The 18,878-nt window shown below is 35.8% G+C and overlaps 1 protein-coding gene across 3 annotated transcripts in view; it reads right to left on the reverse strand.

Annotated features, from left to right (window-relative positions):
- The window catches only part of LOC145662247 (glutamate receptor 1-like), a 1,126,308-nt gene that overhangs the window by 124,705 nt on the left and 982,725 nt on the right, over nt 1-18,878 (reverse strand). For all 3 annotated transcript variants that reach the window (XM_081727625.1, XM_081727624.1, XM_081727626.1), the window contains exon 18: nt 10,370-10,444. In XM_081727625.1, the coding sequence (XP_081583751.1) occupies nt 10,370-10,444 (75 nt within the window). The remainder of the gene's footprint in view (nt 1-10,369; nt 10,445-18,878) is intronic.

The following is an 18,878-nucleotide window of genomic DNA, read 5'->3' on the forward strand; positions in this document are numbered from 1 at the left end:
AAAGATGTTCAGGAGAAAACGGAGAATCTCCTGAAGGGCCTTCCAGAAACATCGTTCCAGGAATGTTACAAGCAATGGCAGCACCGAATGCAGAAGTGTGTGAATGCTGAAAGGGACTACTTTGAAGATGATAACATCACAGAGAACTAATTCTGTAAGTACACTGACTTATTGGAACAGTTTTTTTTTTTTTTTTTTTTTGTCACACCTCGTAAATCGAGGAACATTATGTAAAGAACAAAAAATGCAAGCGGATATGATTTTAAGTTCGATTCCGGATGAAGTAAGAAAATGTTAGAAGTTAGCCTAGCCGCATGAAGCAATATAAAAGCTGTTTGGATCAGGAAAAGGAAAATCAGCTTAAATAGTAGTCAAGGCTATTAGTAGCTAAAGCACTCCCTACATGTCATCCAGTCGAAGGCCTGTTATCTAGTTGTTCATAGACGAACGATATGCTAAATCTAATTCTGTTAAGGAAAAATATTCATCTCTTCAACATCATTGTTGTCTGCTATACACCAGATTTTTCATAAATTCTGCAATGCAGTGATCAAAATCATAGGCGGCGCCAGGATTTTGGTAATGTGGATGCAGGTTGGCAAGATACAACACATCCTAACATGGCTGCCAGAACGCTCTGCAATATTGAACCTTTTAAGATCTCAAAAATAATCCATAAGTTTTACTTAAAAATAGAAAAAAACTAGAAAAATATTGTATGATAGCAAGTAACTTATGAGAGACTTAGGTAGTCACTAAAATATATTCAAACATAGGAAACAATAAATATACGAAATTGATAGGATTATTGGAGGAGATCTGAAAATTGAAGTTAATGTTGGTGCAGGTGCACCCAATGTGACGCCCCAATATTGAACCTTTTAAGATCTCAAAAATAATCCATAAGTTTTACTTAAAAATAGAAAAAAACTAGAAAAATATTGTATGATAGCAAGTAACTTATGAGAGACTTAGGTAGTCACTAAAATATATTCAAACATAGGAAACAATAAATATACGAAATTGATAGGATTATTGGAGGAGATCTGAAAATTGAAGTTAATGTTGGTGCAGGTGCACCCAATGTGACGCCCCAATATTGAACCTTTTAAGATCTCAAAAATAATCCATAAGTTTTACTTAAAAATAGAAAAAAACTAGAAAAATATTGTATGATAGCAAGTAACTTATGAGAGACTTAGGTAGTCACTAAAATATATTCAAACATAGGAAACAATAAATATACGAAATTGATAGGATTATTGGAGGAGATCTGAAAATTGAAGTTAATGTTGGTGCAGGTGCACCCAATGTGACGCCGCGTATGATCAAAATGTATATCAAATTAATCTATTCAATATTTATTTATTTATTTTGTAACAACAACCAACACCAGAGGCGCCGATGAGAAGATAACAGTCCGAGAACTTAAATAATCTTATAATTAACTCAAATGAGGGATTATATGAACAGCTTACTGTTACTTACTTCAAATGACTATACATATATGCGTATCAAATAATATACGGATAGATTATGCGGTATATGTATTAGTTTATTCTTTTAAAAAACAAACACAAAGCCTTGCGCCGAGTTTTAAAACTATTAACAGTAGCCCTACCTGCAAATCAATTAAAGCATGGATTGATCATTCAGGGAAAGAACCCAACCCCTAATGAAAATATTGGGTGTCTAACAGGGCCGGAGCTCTTAGGTTTCGGCGTCACTGATTGATACGTAATGTTACTTCGAAAGAACTTGTCTGATTTCATTATTCATTAAATAATTTTTGAAAATGCTAAATATTGTTATGCAGTAATTTAATTGTAAATATTAAAAATGCAAAATTCGATAACACTTAAACGAGTTGGAGAACTTACCCGTACTAAGTGTTTTTCTCCTTAGGTTGCAAATATAACTGAGGGTTCGTGATTTGTTTAATATTTGTTCAATTTTATACATTGAGATACAAGAAGAAAAGGGGAGAATATAGTGTGAATATACAACAGTTTAAAAATGCACGAAATTAATGTTTAATATCAAATATAGAACCATTAACAGAATTAACTCTGTAACTAGTTTTCTCCATTCAATTTCCTTCCTTTATTTTCAGGATTACATCATCACTGAATTTCTCCACTGGAAATTATCTTCGTTTAGCAGCATCCAACTGGAGCTCAGCCTTGTAAATTAAACATTTTAAAAAGGGTAAACGGCGAAGGCGGGAATTGAACCCGGGACGTCAGATAAGAAAACTACAACTCTAACCATTCATCTAAAGCGTTACTTTTTCCGGCTCGCCTAAATAAAGAGCCTTTTCTGTTCGCTCAAAACAGTAGCTTGTTAATAGTCAGATTAATTGGCAAAACACAGGAATATGTAATTGACTCGGAGGGCATTATATTACTGTAGTCACAAAATTATCAACATTACAAAATTTTTTAAAACAAAACACAAAACTTCTTTATTTTGAATCAAATACGGCGCGTGTATTATACTCGTAAGCAAACTAAAGACAAATCAATTGCTGCGTAGTAATCGTGGTTAAGTGGTCAAGGCGCTCGACCAGTAATCTAAAGGTAGTCGAATCGAATAGGATCCACTACTTTCTGCTGCGAGAATCGAACCCGGGATCCCTGAATTACGAAACGAATGCTCACGCCACTACGCTAAGGCTGCTCTGATAAGAAAGAGTCAAAAACACTCGTTTATGGAGCAAATTGCGTACGTTTAGGATAACAACGGAACACACTGATTTCTGTCATGATAAAATACTATAATCGAGAGACTTCAAATTTAAATTAAAAAGACAAAAATATACATATAGTGAATCAGACCACTTTGTTTTCTGATTCACCGAAAGCATCTCCGTAACTTGTCTTTATTATACTTAGTAATACTCGTTTTAAGATATTTCCAGTAACTTTGAACGACAGGACAGGAGATACATCGAGGACATACACAATTTCAAAGGATCTCCCACCGGGAATTGAACACAAGACCGCGAGCACTGAACTATCTGAGGCAGTGATGGCGTGGGTGAATGAAAACTTGACTCACCATCCACCATGACCCACTATGACCCTCCACAATCGTGACCCACTCTGACCCACCACCCATCATGACCCACTCAAACCCACCACCCACCATGACCCACTCGGACCCACCACCCACAATGACCCACTTTGACACACCGACCCGCTCCGACCCACCACCTATCAAAACACATCGTTATCAACTCTGACACATGATACACAGCCTCTTCTCTACTGACTAAAGGGCTTATACTTGTAATAATAAAACCAGGTTGTGAAATTCTAACCAATCGGAGTTTGAATTTTTACGGCCCCTCGCTCAAGCACCGGTCTCTTACAATAACGGTGGATCTGACCTTTATTATATAATATGGTAAAGTGTTTGTCATGGGCCAAATTTCGATGAATTTCAATTAAATTATCATGGTATAATTATTTCCTTGTTAAATTATCGATACATTTCAGGGGGAAAACGCATGAAATTTGAAAGTCCCAAATCAAGGCAAGAAGACCAACGTACAGTCCAAACTTAAAATTTCCGTGTAATTAAGAGTACATTACAAATTTTATGTCTACTTTTCTCACAACTTTATTGCTTGATTGCCCTGTGCCCTAAGCGCTCCATATAATAAATATAAGCTTCAGCAGTTACTATAGTAGAAAGCGCATAGTTTATGTTTCTCAATTTGTTCGTGAATTTGTTTCTCATCTGATATCGATCATTTTCAATTATTTTTACAAACTAACCCACTACCAATTTTGCATATAAGAAAGTGCCGTCCCCCTCCCGCTTATAAAGAAGAATTTTAAAAAATGCTAAGAGACGCTATGTTCATTTTCAATAGAGAGTTAATATACGGAATTTCAGTTCCGTAAGTTTAACGGCTTGTGAGATACTAATTTTTTTTTCGCAAAAATTCGTATCCTCACTACCCCTTTAAGATAGTATTATAATGAAAGTGATATTATAACTTCCCAGTTTGGATTAAAGCCTAACTATATACCAAAAATCATTTCATTTCACTTTGAAATTTGGCCGTGATAATCAGGCACACATAGTTACATCCATTTTTTATATAATAATTTACATATTATAGTGATTCAAAAATGTATTGTTTCCAGTAGTTAGCTCCTCTAAAAACTCACAGGCTGTATGTCTTGAAAGCCAAGTAGTAGTATAAGTCCTATTGTTATTATTACAATTACAAATATCAATGTCCAAAAATGCCTGAAGTTCTTTTTTCACTTACAAAGAGAAGGCAGACTTTGGTAAGTAAACTTCGGGGCCATTTTTTGCGAGTTGGTAGTGCACATTTAAAGAAATAATATTGCAAAGTGTGTGAGAGCAATGGCCAAAAATAACGGAGAAAAACCGTCTTAAAGTTTTCTACTCGCTGCATATATTGTACGACGCACAAATTTACCAAGTGTCTACTTAGCAAAGTGAGTAAAATCTTTGATTCATGAGTAAAGGTTTGAAGGTTCGACTCCTGTTAGAGTCATACAGTTTTTTGCTTCAACCAATAAAGTAACCATTTGTAACTATAAGTAAAATATTAATTCACTATATGTTTATAATAAATAAAACAGTAGAAATTTTCAAATCACTTGTAAAATCTTTCAATGTTCCATGTTAACTACGATAGGAACAAAATTTAATCTATTCCGTAAATATTATTGTTACCGCAGTCGTTGTGCAAAAAATATTCTTGACGCTTCGTATGTGCATCTGTAGACACTGTGCGAATTACAAGGGGAATGAGGAGGAAATCTCCTTTGGTTATAGCAACATCCAATATTAGCAAAAGAGATTTCCCCCTCAACTCCTTTGTAATTCGCAAACTGTCAACAGATGTAGACACGAAGTATCAAGAACATTTATTACACATTTATTACACAACGAGTGGCGTATTTAAGGGGGCGCGTCCGGGCTCAAGCCCTCCCGAAATGTTATTTACTATATTAAAGTAAATGAAATATCTTGGAGAATTTTCACATTTCCAGGACTAAAGTTGACAAAGCCCCCCCGAAATAAAATCGTAAATACGCCACTGGACGTAACCATAATATAACTCGTAATATCAGTATATTTACGGAATAGACTAAATTTTGTTTGTTAGTTAGCATAGAACATTGAGAGATTTTACAAGTAATTTGAAAATTTCCATTGTTTTATTCATTATAAACTCTTTAAATATGCAGTACCACCTCGCAAAAAATGGCCCCTAAGTTCACTTACCAAACTCTGACTTCTCCTTGTTAGAGATACTCGTCTCAGATAAGTAAACAGAAACAAATGAAAAAGGAAGGGTAATGGAGGCCTTGAAAGTAAAACGTAGAAAAATTCACCAGTGTTCAGAAGCATATTGTTTAAGTACGCTCGATCCTACTCATAGGAGCTAAACACGCGGTTCTGATTAGTTGAAGCTATCCATTTCTCGCCACCTACCATAAATATACCAGAAATGAACTATCTACTGCTGTCAGTCTTCGTGACCGAGACTGCTAGCACAACTGGTTAGTAATTATAATTACTTTTGGCGTGGGTTCAAACCCGCCCCAGAGAAACTTTTTAATTCTTATATTTTATTTTTTATTAGGTTTCTATAACACGATTTCCATTAAAAAGTGACAAATAATGCTTAAAAAAAGTTATTTACTTACGTTATGCATGCAGTTTTGCTCCACGAATCCATAGTATAGGTAGTAACAGTAGTAGTACTAACAACGGGTCAGAATTCCCGCAGGGCTCGTTTTGTTCCAGTCTGACTGCCATGATACTAATTTAACCTCAGCTGCTTCTTCAATTTTCTTCTTCTTTAATTCCAACAAAGTGACAATTTTCTTTTATTACTATAATACACAATACATATACAAGAAGGTTTGGACAATCGCAAACTGTAACCAATCAGAATCGTGTATTTAGTTCCTATGGCTAGGGTCGAGGGTGAAATAAAAATATACTGTTCAGAAGATACTGTCTACAATGCAGTAAGTAGAGTGGGTCGATAGATAAGAGTAGGTCGGTGGATCGCAATGGGTCATGGTGGGTGGTGTGTCACAGTGGGTCACATGCTGTAGACCCTCGACCCACTGATCCACTCAGAAAACTCGACCCACTGACCCACCGACCCACTCCAACTCTGATCTGAGGGTGGGGTACTTTGTTCGTTCTCAAGGCAACTGAGCTTGAAGTGAACAACATAGTGCTCCTGGGTTTTCTCGGGACACTCCAATTTCCTCCCATTTTCTCTTTACACTAATTTCCCCACCATAATTCATTTGCTTTAATCATGGTCTCCCTTAACCTAATAGGCATAATCGTGGGACATAAATATCGTAATAAATATCAAAAGTGCTAATAACAGTATGTCAGAAGTTCCTAAAAAACATGACGAGTTGCAACGAAACTTTGCAATACGCAAACAACGGGACTATACGCAAAAAATGAACGAATAAGTGTTTTTTATTTTCTGTGGAAAAACTGGTTTTAGTCGACAAAACCCCCCACCCAAAATTTTGAAATTTGACGCCCGAAAATCAAAACGTGGACCGAAGCGAACGAAATTGTGCACAGATATTTAGACCAGAAATGAGGGAATATGTGTTTCATATTTTCCTGGGAAAAAAGGTTGGGTGGGCACAGATTCCGGAAAGCCTTTGATCATGAAATATCAAAATTGCTAATAGCAGTATGTCAGAAGTGCCTAAAGGTCATGAAGAGTTGCAACGAAAGTTTGTGTAGGGACAATACGCAAAAAGGAAATGAATACTTCTTTTTCCTTTTTTTCATTTTCTGAAAGTTAACGCCCTAAAGGCAAGAAGTAGTGGACTGAAGTGAATGTAATTGTGCACAGATATTGTATACATAAAATGAGGCAATATGTGTTTCGTATTTTCCTAATTAAAAAAAGACCTTCCAAACCTTTGATTACGAATTATCTAAAGTGTTAATAAGTATACGTCAGAAGTACCTAAAGAAATGGAAGATTGCAACGAAACTTTTGTAGGGACAATACGCAAAAAAATAAGCAAACGTGTTTTTAGCTTGTGCGGAGAAACAGTGTTGGGGCCAAGGCCTCTTCCGCAAAAAGTAAATATTATCGTAGAAGTATGGGAAGGAGTGGATCGAAGCGATTGAAATTGTGTGTAGGTATTGTATATGTAAAATAAGGGAATTCATATTTCCCAATTGTCCCCATGTAATCTATTTCGTAAATGTATTGATATCACGAGTTAGTTACCACAGTTGTTATGGATGGGATATCACTGCAACTTTTTACGACATACCTAGAAATACTATCAGGGCCACAAGAAACTTTTAGTCTCAAGGCTATTTATAGAGGTACAGGTAAGCACCAAACTATGAATTGTGTTCCTGAATGCAGGATACCTGAAAATATGTTTAAGTTAATATGTCTAACATTATTCAGTCACATGGTTTATCATTGCTTGCTGCCCAGTACAGCATGACAGAAATCAACTGCTTTGCACAGAGAAAAATCCGTTCTCCGGACAGCGGTATACTGTACAAATATACGGTATCCTCTTGCTTACTATAGAAATCAGTACGGAACATACGTTATCCGTATGTTACATAGGCACTGCCCTTAGATGTTACATTATGCCATTGCAGGATGTCTGACATCTAACAGTTTTCCGTATATCACATGCATATACTTATGTTACTTTCGTCAGCTATATGTTATATACGTCCATTTGTATGTGAGATCCTGACCGCCTACATTGTTTCATACGGAAAGTACGTATAGATTGAACACTTATACAGAAACTATTATAAAACATGCGTTTTCAGTTATACCGGTACGTCTGCTGTACGTTGTCCAAAAACTACAGGAATTACGCATGTAACCTATCTTTTTAAATACGCCGCCTACTACATTTTTCCTCAGTGTGGGATATGGAAAACTTCCTGATTTTCCAGATTGGTCATTGTCACGTGGAGCGACAGTATAAACAAAAATTGATAACCTTAGCATGAATCGAATATTTTGGTAATTTAAGAAACGTTAAATTATAATCTGTCTGTGTTTCATTGACTCATTCCAATGGTAATTCCGTACAATAAAATGTCGTAAAACGATGATAATTAGGACTGTAACATACAAGGATGGACTGGCCCTTCGACGACCTGAACAGATGCCCGGTACGCCCTCCACCTTATGGTATCCCTTTCTCAAACATATATTCAATAATGAAAATAAAATAACTAAATTCCCGTCTGTTATTTTATTCTGCAATAAAATAACACAGTATCTCCTAAATTTGTATCTTTGTTTTTAATGTCTTTTCAAGGCGCGTTTAATGTTGAGTAACTTCAAGTACCCTTGTAGTAACCTGAATTTACAGCTATATTAACGGCGCTGTCTTCTTAATCAAAACTCAAACTAACAGCAATTTTACTAATGTATATTTTTCAAAATTATGTATCATTGTAGTTAAAATCATAGCTATGATAAGTCACATCTATAACAACAGACCTTCTTAAATGACATGTTACCCTGTCTCCGACCAATTGATATGACACACTCCGAATATTTGTATTTCCGTCTTTTCATGGAGCTGGTTCACTCCTGGTGACATGGAATACATAAGCTTACCTCTCATATATATTACTTTTGTTTTCACTATCCTCAGTTGAATGTGAACTTGTAACGTCTTTCTTACAATTTAGGACAGCTCAAATGAGATGTTTGTCATAACCTGATGACGTCTAAACCAACATATTCGCTTTTTCTGCATTGCATTTTAATTATAGCTTGAAAATTGTACTTTTTTATCTTTTCAGAAACCTGGCATGTGTTAATTAATTTCCGCCTGCTGCAGTTGAAAAGCGTGGGAGCAGTGTTGCTTCAGCAGCAGACAATGGATAAGATTGTTGAGTATTTGCCTTTTAGAAGAAAGTGTGTCATAGGATACATCAGAGACCACTGAGGGAATGGTCATCCTCTTTTATTTAATGCAAAACGTCATGTCCTTAAGCTACATAAAACTTGAAGTAAAAACCAAAACAGCATTTTGTAGAGGTTCATAAGTCTACAAGTTACTGGTCTTGGAAACTGATGATTTGTTGTAAATTTTACAGTTTTCAATCAAGTAATAAACATGGGTATAAAGAATTGAATATACTGCTGTGACTTTATGCAACCTGTTATTAATAAATTTATTTCATGTTCCATAATCTGTTGTCCACAGTAAATAGAGGATTATATATATACAGTGTATCTTCAAACTATGAGTACAAACTTCGGGAAGTGATTCTACAAGCGGAAGCAAGCAAACCGTTTCTACACAGTATCAATCCATGTACGTAATGAGTAGTGTAAGAGTTATAAGCTTCCGGAGCCATGGGATAATGAACTTTTGAGCCGAATTTTGTCATAATGTATACTCATTGTAGACTTATAATCATTTTTTTCTGAAGACATAGTTTCAAAACTATACAGTAGCTGCAAATGAGACTTCCTCAAAACGTTCAAACGAATACTGGCCGCTCTGGGAGGTAAACGTAAGCCTACATGTGGCCATTGATTAGTTATTTCTAATTCGCGCTGTCGATGTCTGTTACACGATTAGTAATTGGCTCGCTAGTGTATAGCTTGGAATCTGGCTTTGAGTGGAAGGGCAACGTGAACCACAAAGTCGGCTGCATAACTGCACCCCTTGGTATGCCTACAAAAGTATGCCTACAGAGATATGCTTGCCAGCAAGATACGGTGATACCGATAATTATAATCCTCGGGTCCCATACATGCTGATTTATACGTATGTTTACTTCCTAGAGTAACTAAGATTCTCTTCCACCTTATGAGGAAAAGATGCCGTGCGCCGATCTGCATGATTCTCGAACGTGTGTTTTTAGATAGAGCAGCTTACGAGTCTACAACGGACACATATTTCGACAATATTTAGGTCAAAAGTTGGTTTTGCCGCGATTTCGGAAGTTTTTAAGTCGTAAATTGCTCATTGCCGCACATGGATTGATAGAAATATATTTTTTTTCCACTTGTAGCATCGCTTTCCATAGTGTGTCTCTACAGTACAGAAACACCCTGTATAATTATAATAATGTGAGTATGGATAACATTTAGAGACATATTTTTAAATTAAAATTTAAGATGGAAACATTGTTAAACACATTTATATCTTGTTCAAATTTCATCCTAGCTTTCTAAAGACGAAAAAAGCACATAGACCACGTTTGGAGGCAAAAGCCATGAAGAAGGAAAGAGGGTTATCGGTTCAATTTCTCCCATCATTACCAATGTTTACGAGAGGTAGATATCAAGAGAAGAAAGAAATGATAAACTCACCCTGCCATTGTCGAAATCACGGCCTCCACCAATCGTTAGTCGAGCTTTGGCCTTCATTGCGTCCGCCAATGGGATCTGCAAGAAAAAGACGAGTCTTCCATCAATAGACAGCAATCAGTACACACACATACATATACATATATATACATGTATATACACAAAGGTTCTCGTGTATGCTGTGGCAAGGTCAGCACCACACTTACCCGCTTCAATTCTTCGTAAACGCTGATTTGGGAAAAGGTCATAACGCTCATAAAAAGCAAATCACGTACTCACAAAATGGTTTTTCACATTGAGTGATCGCCAGCACCATTATCAGTAGCAAACTAAGGAAAGTGTATAAATAAATTTAAAAAACTTATAAGATTAAGGTAATGCTAAGGAAAATGCGTAATAGACTCTATAGATACTTTCGATAATGATTTATCTCCAGAAGCTGACGCGTTGTTCCTTCGAAAATAATTGTAATCTAACGTGTTGCTGAGGGTCAGAAAATATACTGCGCATACGAGATCCTTCTTCACTGATGGAATCAGAGAGAAAGGGAGAGTGTAAGAAATGTCAATGCATGAATGCAATTTAGTGATTACAGCAACAAAAACTAGTAATACTAATAGTAGCTAAATAGTTAGTCTTCCGGTTGCAGTACAAAAGAGTTGAGTACAATGTAAGAATATAAACCATGTTGAAACTAGTTTTGTATTTAGGATAAAGTTAAGCTCCAATTGAAACAATAACAACGAAAACTACTACTATTACTACTATTACTACTACCCTAACAGCACAAGATGTGCTAGGCATGTGCCATTTAGGTGTTCCAGCTACTTTTAGGTACTCGACACTTGGTACATATGGTATTCATGTGCTAAGGATGTACTTCAACTACCTAAAGTTTTAGGTGCTTGTTACACCTAATTGATACCACAAATGTAGCATTTATATACCTGGCACTGTGATTGTCATTTGATTTTATGTCGTCACTTGCGACATATATCTTTCATGTTCGAGGTACTTCCTTTAGGTGCATACTTTTTCAGATACTTATGACTAGAGATGCAAGGACTCGGAAAAAAACCGGCTTTTTTGGAAAAAACTCGGTTTTTTCTGCTTTGCTTTTTTGCTTGGGAAATTTTGGGCTTTTTTCAAAATTCTGCTTTAAATCGATAAAGCAGACTGTTTCGCTTCTCTATAACACAGAAAGTCATTTAATTAGTGGTTGATGCCGATAATAATATAAAACCTCGAAAGTAAACCATGAATTTCGAAAAGATATTTTAAACAATTTTACTTCAACATTTTTACATTATGAATTCCAAAGGATTAACCAATGTATATAATAAACACATTTTAACCTCCTATATACAAAACTAAGCAGAGTTGGCAAGAACCATGGTTGTTTCTGAAAATGCCAAAAACCCGTTTTGGGGGGCAGTTTAAACCAGGTTTTTTTGGGGTTTAAACCAGGTTTTTTGATTTAGATATTTTGCTTTATGTATTTATATTACATATTCACAGAAATAAGTTTGTTTCGCCTTGGTGTTATTATTCAACAACGGGGTTATGCTGGAAGAGGTCCCATAAGCTTAAAGAAGTCCGGTCAGTAAATTTCTTAAATTGAGAAACTCCCGCCCTAGCCATCGGGAAAATCTCGTCATTCTTTTAAATGTAAAACAATAACGGGAAAATCCTGTAAAATTTAATTTGCATGTAAAATTTAAAGGTCAACGTATTATAATCAGTACGCTAAAACTGAGTGACACACAATCATAGTCAACGTCTTACGAATAAAATCAGAAAAATAAACACACTGCTGAACAAGACTGCACTTATTTAATATAAAAACACATTTACACGTGACGTTTCGATCTTCTATCCAAGATCCTCATCAGACGTGAGTGTACATCTGATGAGGATCTTGGATAGTGTTAGATTAGGTTGTCAATTAGTTGGGCAAGATGTTTGCTATTGAATAATCGGACAAGGTGTTAAGAAATTGTGAAAACAAATGAAGGGCGTAACTAGTGTAACTATGTAATATAAACAATGTGTAAATGTGTTTAGGTTGGAATGGAGCCATAAGTGACTGAAGGTATTTGTAGATTGGATATGAGCCTTGGGTGGCTGAGTTTTTTGTATAATTATCAAAGTTAGTTGAAGTGTAGTTATCTCTGAACCTTAGTGGTTATAAAGTGTATGTTAATTACCCAGAGATATACAGGTGCATTAAAATAGTTGAGGTAATCAGAAAGTTGCTTTGACATTCATTGGGAATTACAGTAGTTTAGAAGGTTAATTAAAAATAAATACCTTGCACTAATTTTTGACTTTCTAACAGATAGAAGATCGAAACGTCACGTGTAAATGTGTTTTTATACACTGAGAAAAAAAGGACTAGGATTTCCGTGTGGATACATCGTATTTACGCGGGTTGCACTCCTTAAGTAATGTAATTTCATGTATAAAAGTACAGAAAGTGGGAACACCATGCCAAGTCTGGAGTTCGGCGTCGAACTAGACTCGCTGTGATTGGATAATTTTATTCACATGATTGGTTTCGTGTTGAAAACTATTACTCTCGTAAGGTAGGGAGTCACAGATTTAGAAAGAAGCAGGAGGGAACAATCGTAGGAAGGTGGTAACAACATTATATACGTAAGTTACCACCGTCGGAATGGGTATGGCGTTAATTCTAGATTTGAAATGGTGGTCCTACAATACAAAATTTTCGCTGGACGGTGGTGTAGACAGTACTACGGATGAAACAACATTACTTAATGAGGTGACGCGCGTAACCTGGTAAAAACAGCATTTACATGCCGACTGGAGTATGCATTTCTCTCAGTGTATTAAATAAGTGCAGTCTTGTTCAGCAGTGTGTTTATTTTTCTAAAACTGAGGTATTAAATTACAAATTTAGTACGTAGGTATCATTGAAAGTCCAATCCAAGCTAATGTTGGAAGCTAAGTAGGCAATCGATAAATTTTACCAATTTTAATCAATATATTTAAGCAACCTTCGCTTCTTTATAAAACAACAGGCATGCAGGAATATATAATTTGGTTTCGTTTTGTATGTTTAGCCTTAACATCCTTACGTAATACCGAGGTTATCAAGGAGAAGACTTTCGCTTAAGGTGACATCCGAAAGAGTACTTGGTTTACACATGAAAGAAGGGTTGTGGTTCGACCGAGAATTGAACATGGGACACCTTGATTAAAAGGTGAAAAGGAAATTAGACTAATGCAGATGGTTTGACATGTGAAACGTCACCATGAAGTTCACACGATTCGCATTTTTGTTCTTTTAATTTTTTTTAGTTTAAACCAGTTATTTAAAAAAAAGAGCTGGTGTAAACGAGCCAACCCTAAGAGTAAAAACTTCTTTCAAAAAATACACAAATAACTAGCAAAATTGTATGTAGTATTTTTACTTCAAAATATTCCATACCCTCTTTTTGAAACAAAATAAAATTAAAATAAAACATAAGAGAAATACTTAGATTTGTATGATACAATTAAAGGCTGCACATGGTTCTGTATATTCTTGAAATTCTACAGTCAAGTTTTTTATAACCACCATCAAGGGCGCCCATCAGGGGGGTTAAGGGAGCGCTTGCCCCCCCTAGAGGAAAATGTACTTCAGAATATTGAAAATCCAAGAGGATTTTTACATTAGTTACAGCAAAATTTGAAACTATTTTTGAAACGTCGCTTATACTTGCCCCTCCTTGGAAACCACAACAAGGGCGCCCTTGACCACCATCACGGTTTACCCAGTCCTCAAGTTTTCTGAATTTTTAACAAGAGGGATTCAACATATCATTACGGAAAAAAAAAGACTACGGAATATATTTAAGTTAAGCTAAATACAACTGCACAACAAACGTGACTGAGTGGTTGGCTTTTGTGCTTCTATCGGGAAGTCCGGGATTCAACCCAGCATTCGACCATTCTGACAAAGTCTTCCTTCATTCCATCTGAAAATGTAGAAATAGTGCGTGTACTGGCCGACTAGGAGTGTAGGAGTTGGCCGACTTCCTTTCTTATTGTTTTTAAATCGTTATTATTACTAATTACCAGCAGTGACGGTTTTGCGAAGGTTAGAGGATCGGTCTTTCGGACTGAAGCCTGTTCTCCAAAGTTGTGGAATGTCTAAAACGAACGAAATATCTATTAGTTATGCCTTTACTCATAAACTTTAAGCTCCCGTCAAATAAAAATTACGAATGTTTAGAAAAACTAAACATAAGTAGTAAGAAAACCCCTCCCAAAACACTTTTTTAAATTCGCCACTGATTCTCAGTATAAAATGATCTTCAAGGTTGTATCCGGAAGATTATTGCTAAACATATAAACGAAACGAAATATTAGTTATGCCTGTACTCATAAACTTCAAGCTGCTCCCAAATAAAATTAGGACTTTTTAGAAAACGAAACAATCAGAGAAACCCCTCCCAAAGTACTTTTCTAAATCCGCTATTGATTATTTGTATAAATTGGTATTCAAGGTTGTATCTGGAAAATCATTGCTAAATCATTGCACAACTACAGTATAACAGAAATGTGGAAATACGGTTTGACGGACATATTGAAAAACGTATGCTTTAACGGATATATAGAAAAACGTAAGTTTAACTTTCGTGCTAGAAGCTGGAGTACTAAGCTCTTAGAAATGAAACACGGATGACAAACTAAAGTGATCTAGAGAAGGAAAAAAATGTCGATAACTCAAAAGTTAAAATAAAGTTAAATAACCTGTAAAATTGCCCTCAAATACTACATTCTTCATGTTAGCTTTAATTCGTAAAATATGTGCTCCATCCATCTTGATGGTGAATTACAGAGCTAAATATGGCATTCAGGTCGTGGAAATCTTATCTAACTATAGAATATACTATAAGAAAACTATTTGGATAGAAAAATCATGAAAATGAAAAAAGCCAAAATTTCCAAAATTCTCGGTTTTTTCCAAAAAAGACGGCTTTTTATGTGAAAAAAACTATCGATTCAAAAAAGCCGGCTTTTTTGCATCTCTACTTATGACACATAATTGATATCTGCAGCGACGCACGAATGACAGTCAGTTGTTTGTATTTGCTCATGCACAGTAACATGCTACGATTTCTCGCGCTTTCTGCTCCACTTTCTGTCCTTCTAGTACACAATCGTTTAGAAAAAGAAGCAACAAATGCATCAGATTTGGGAGATGAACTTAGAAGAAAGAAATGACATAATTTATGAATAAAAATTATGATTAATCTTTCACGCATATGTGAACAGTTAATTATTTACTTACTTAGAATTGTATTTTTTAGATGCCAACTGTCGCCGATCATTTGAAAGTGAATATGGAAGAACTATCAAATAAAGTAAAGAGACGCGCGTCATTTTGTTATAAAATTACATGGCAAGTAGATTTTGTCTGATCCTAAACGGTTATCGTGGAATATACAGTGTTACAAGAACACTCTGATTAGACACATTAAAATGACCCCAAGGATATAGCTCTACAAGCGACGTTTTTTTTATCACCTTCGTGGCCAAGTCGGAAAAGTTCGCGCCTAGTAATTAATGGTTTGGTGGTTCGCGCCCACCCCCGGGTGCTTTTTTTTTCACTTTTTATGTGTTTTTTAGACACCTTAATGTAAACACATTACGATTTAACGTAATTTGGGGGAGTAATTATGTGGTTCATTGACGCTTACGGCATGGGGAACATACCTAGAACATACTATGTAAGTTCCTCAGGTACATGTCAGGCATGTGCCTAGGGGTGGATATAGAATGTGACTACCACTTGCCATCCATGTGATTTCTCTCTCATAGGTACATAAGGCATGTACTGTTCACATTCCCATGTACCTGAGGGAATATGATAGGCATATGCCTGCTATGTAATTGTGCTGTTAGGGTAATACTTAATAATAATAATAATAATAATAATAATAATAATAATAATAATAATAATAATAATAATAATAATAATAATAATAATAATAATAATGATAATGATAATGATAATAATAATAATATGAGGTACGAAATTGATACTTTAAATACCGGGATATATTTGCATGTAAACGAATGCGAAATTACACATCACTATAGTACGTGAGATTCCCGGTAGAAGTCGATGCGAGCGTATCGCGCTAACTAACTAACTATCTCTATGGTCTTTGGAACCCGAAGATTCAATGCCCCTTTCACAAAATCTTTTCGCTGACTTAGTTCCACAGCCAACTGGATTTAGTTTCTACTTTGTCCTCCTATTTCCGCAAAAGCCATCTTAATTTGTCTCCTATCTGCACCTAGGTCTTCCTAATTATCGTTTCTGATTGGTCTTCCAGTTAAAATTTTGGAAGCGTTCCTACTTTCTTCCATTCTGGCTACATGACCTGCCCACCTGAGCCTTCTAGAGTTAATGACCCTAAGAATGTTCGATAAACCGTATAAATTATGTAGTTATGAAGTTTCCGCCGTTCTTCATTCCCGTTCCTCATGGGTCCAAATATTCGTCTCAGGTTCTTGTTCTCAAATACTTTGAGTCTACATTCTGCCCTCAGAGTAAGCGAGCATGCCCTATACAGAACAATAGGCATAATTATCGTTTTATACATTTTAAGCTATCGCGCTAGCACTAACTATAACATACACCTTTCAGCAGCAGTGGTAGAGCACGGTGGCTCAGAGGTAGAGCCTTTACCTCTGGTACGTGGAGTCCGGGTTTCGATCACCGGCCAAGTAAGTTTGCGGTGAACGGCATTATGTTCAAGGGTTTTCTCGGGGTGGCCCTATTTCCTCCGACTTTCCCATTCTACCAATTCTTCCATCATCATTCGCTTGCTTTAATCATTGTCTCTTTTGCTTAAAGAGCTTAATCGTTGGATGTTAAACCGAAAGACTTAATTTCATTTCATTATTTCAGCAGTAGTGCAAGTTTGCCGATTACGCCGTGACATTACTCATAAGAAATACATTGGCTGTAGTAGCTAGAGCACAATAACACACTAAGCAACGCTATTTGATATGTTAAAAACACACACACAATCACGTTACAGTTTCAACACAATAACTGTGTCTTCATCAGACTTCCACTCCTTCTTCTCTGGTGAAGTCTCATGGAGACAGTTATTGTGTTGAAACTGTTACATGATTGCTTTCTTTTATATACATATTATCACATAGAATTGCTCAGTGTGTGTTGTGTTTTAATGTAAACAACGCCTGATGTATAGAATTGTTATTGTTAGAACATTGTTAGTAAAACCTGTCTTTCACTTATCTAACGAAAAATCATTGTTGTTTCTGGTGAGTGTTCACGCATTTCGTTGGATTAGCTTTCCTTTCACACAATATCGCCTATCCTCTTTTGTTATATGTTGTAATTCTTGGAGGGAAAAAAGAAAGAAAGCAATGATTCACTAATCGATGGAGTGTAGGTTCTTGAGTTTAGAACTCTTATTGTGACAACCCAATAGAACTCTATCGGCGGATATCGGAAAAATTTTAAAAGTGGATTATGTTTGCTGTAACTGCGTCATATTTCAGGGAACATTGAAACTGGTCGAACTGGTCAAGTGTTGATTCAAGAATTCTGTAAATCAGTTTAGTAATATAGTTTGATTTGTTGTGCTATTGGCAATTATACTTGGAATTCTTTTCAACGTAAATGGTGAGTATATTCTATAGTATTTTTTAGTACCAATAAGATTTAGATAAATGTGTCAGGAATTTCACATAACTTTTTATGTTGTCGTTGAGATATTGATAAAACTAATTGGAACCTTGCTCCGTTTCAAATATTACAACTTAAATATTGTGTAGAGCTCCTTCGTGGCTAAGCGGTTAGCGTACGCGCCTTTGGCGTGGGAGACCCGGGTTCGATTCTCGGTGGGAGCTCATGTGGTTCGCATTCCACTTTAATCAGTAGGTCCACGTCTCATATAGCCTCGTTGCTGAACGGGACGTTAAACTCAAAATCAACTCAACTCATTAAATATTGTGTTGGTTTCAGATACAACATTTTATGAAAATTGCCTTGAAAATTGTTAAAGCAAAGCATGTGCTTAAATAAGTGGCATATTTAACGCTTGTGGTATTTCAATATTATAATAGTTTTGAACAGGTTGTTAAAAACTGCTTGTAGATAGCATTTTGTGTTCGAAAATTAATCTATATATATAAAAGAGAACGTACAAAATCCTTTGTCCGCTCATCACGCTAATACGGCTGAACCAATTTCTTTCATTTTTGGGGGGTTATTAGGATTTGGACCCTAGATGGTTTTTATCATATCACTTTAATTTTTAATTACCAGTGTCTTGAGATAATTGACCATTCAAGTGTCCATAACGTACAAATCCTTTGTTATTAGTTCATCATAGGTAAAAATAAACGTATTTATATGCAACCCGCATGACCGTGTCACTCGGCGGGTTAACATAAATGACAGGCGATATACAGCGGAAAATAGCTTGAATCTTCTGTTCAAAATTTTTTAATTGATTTG

This window comes from Thermobia domestica, chromosome 10 (genome assembly GCF_964235325.1).
Source record: "Thermobia domestica chromosome 10, izTheDome1.hap1.1, whole genome shotgun sequence".
NCBI classification, from domain to species: domain Eukaryota; kingdom Metazoa; phylum Arthropoda; class Insecta; order Zygentoma; family Lepismatidae; genus Thermobia; species Thermobia domestica.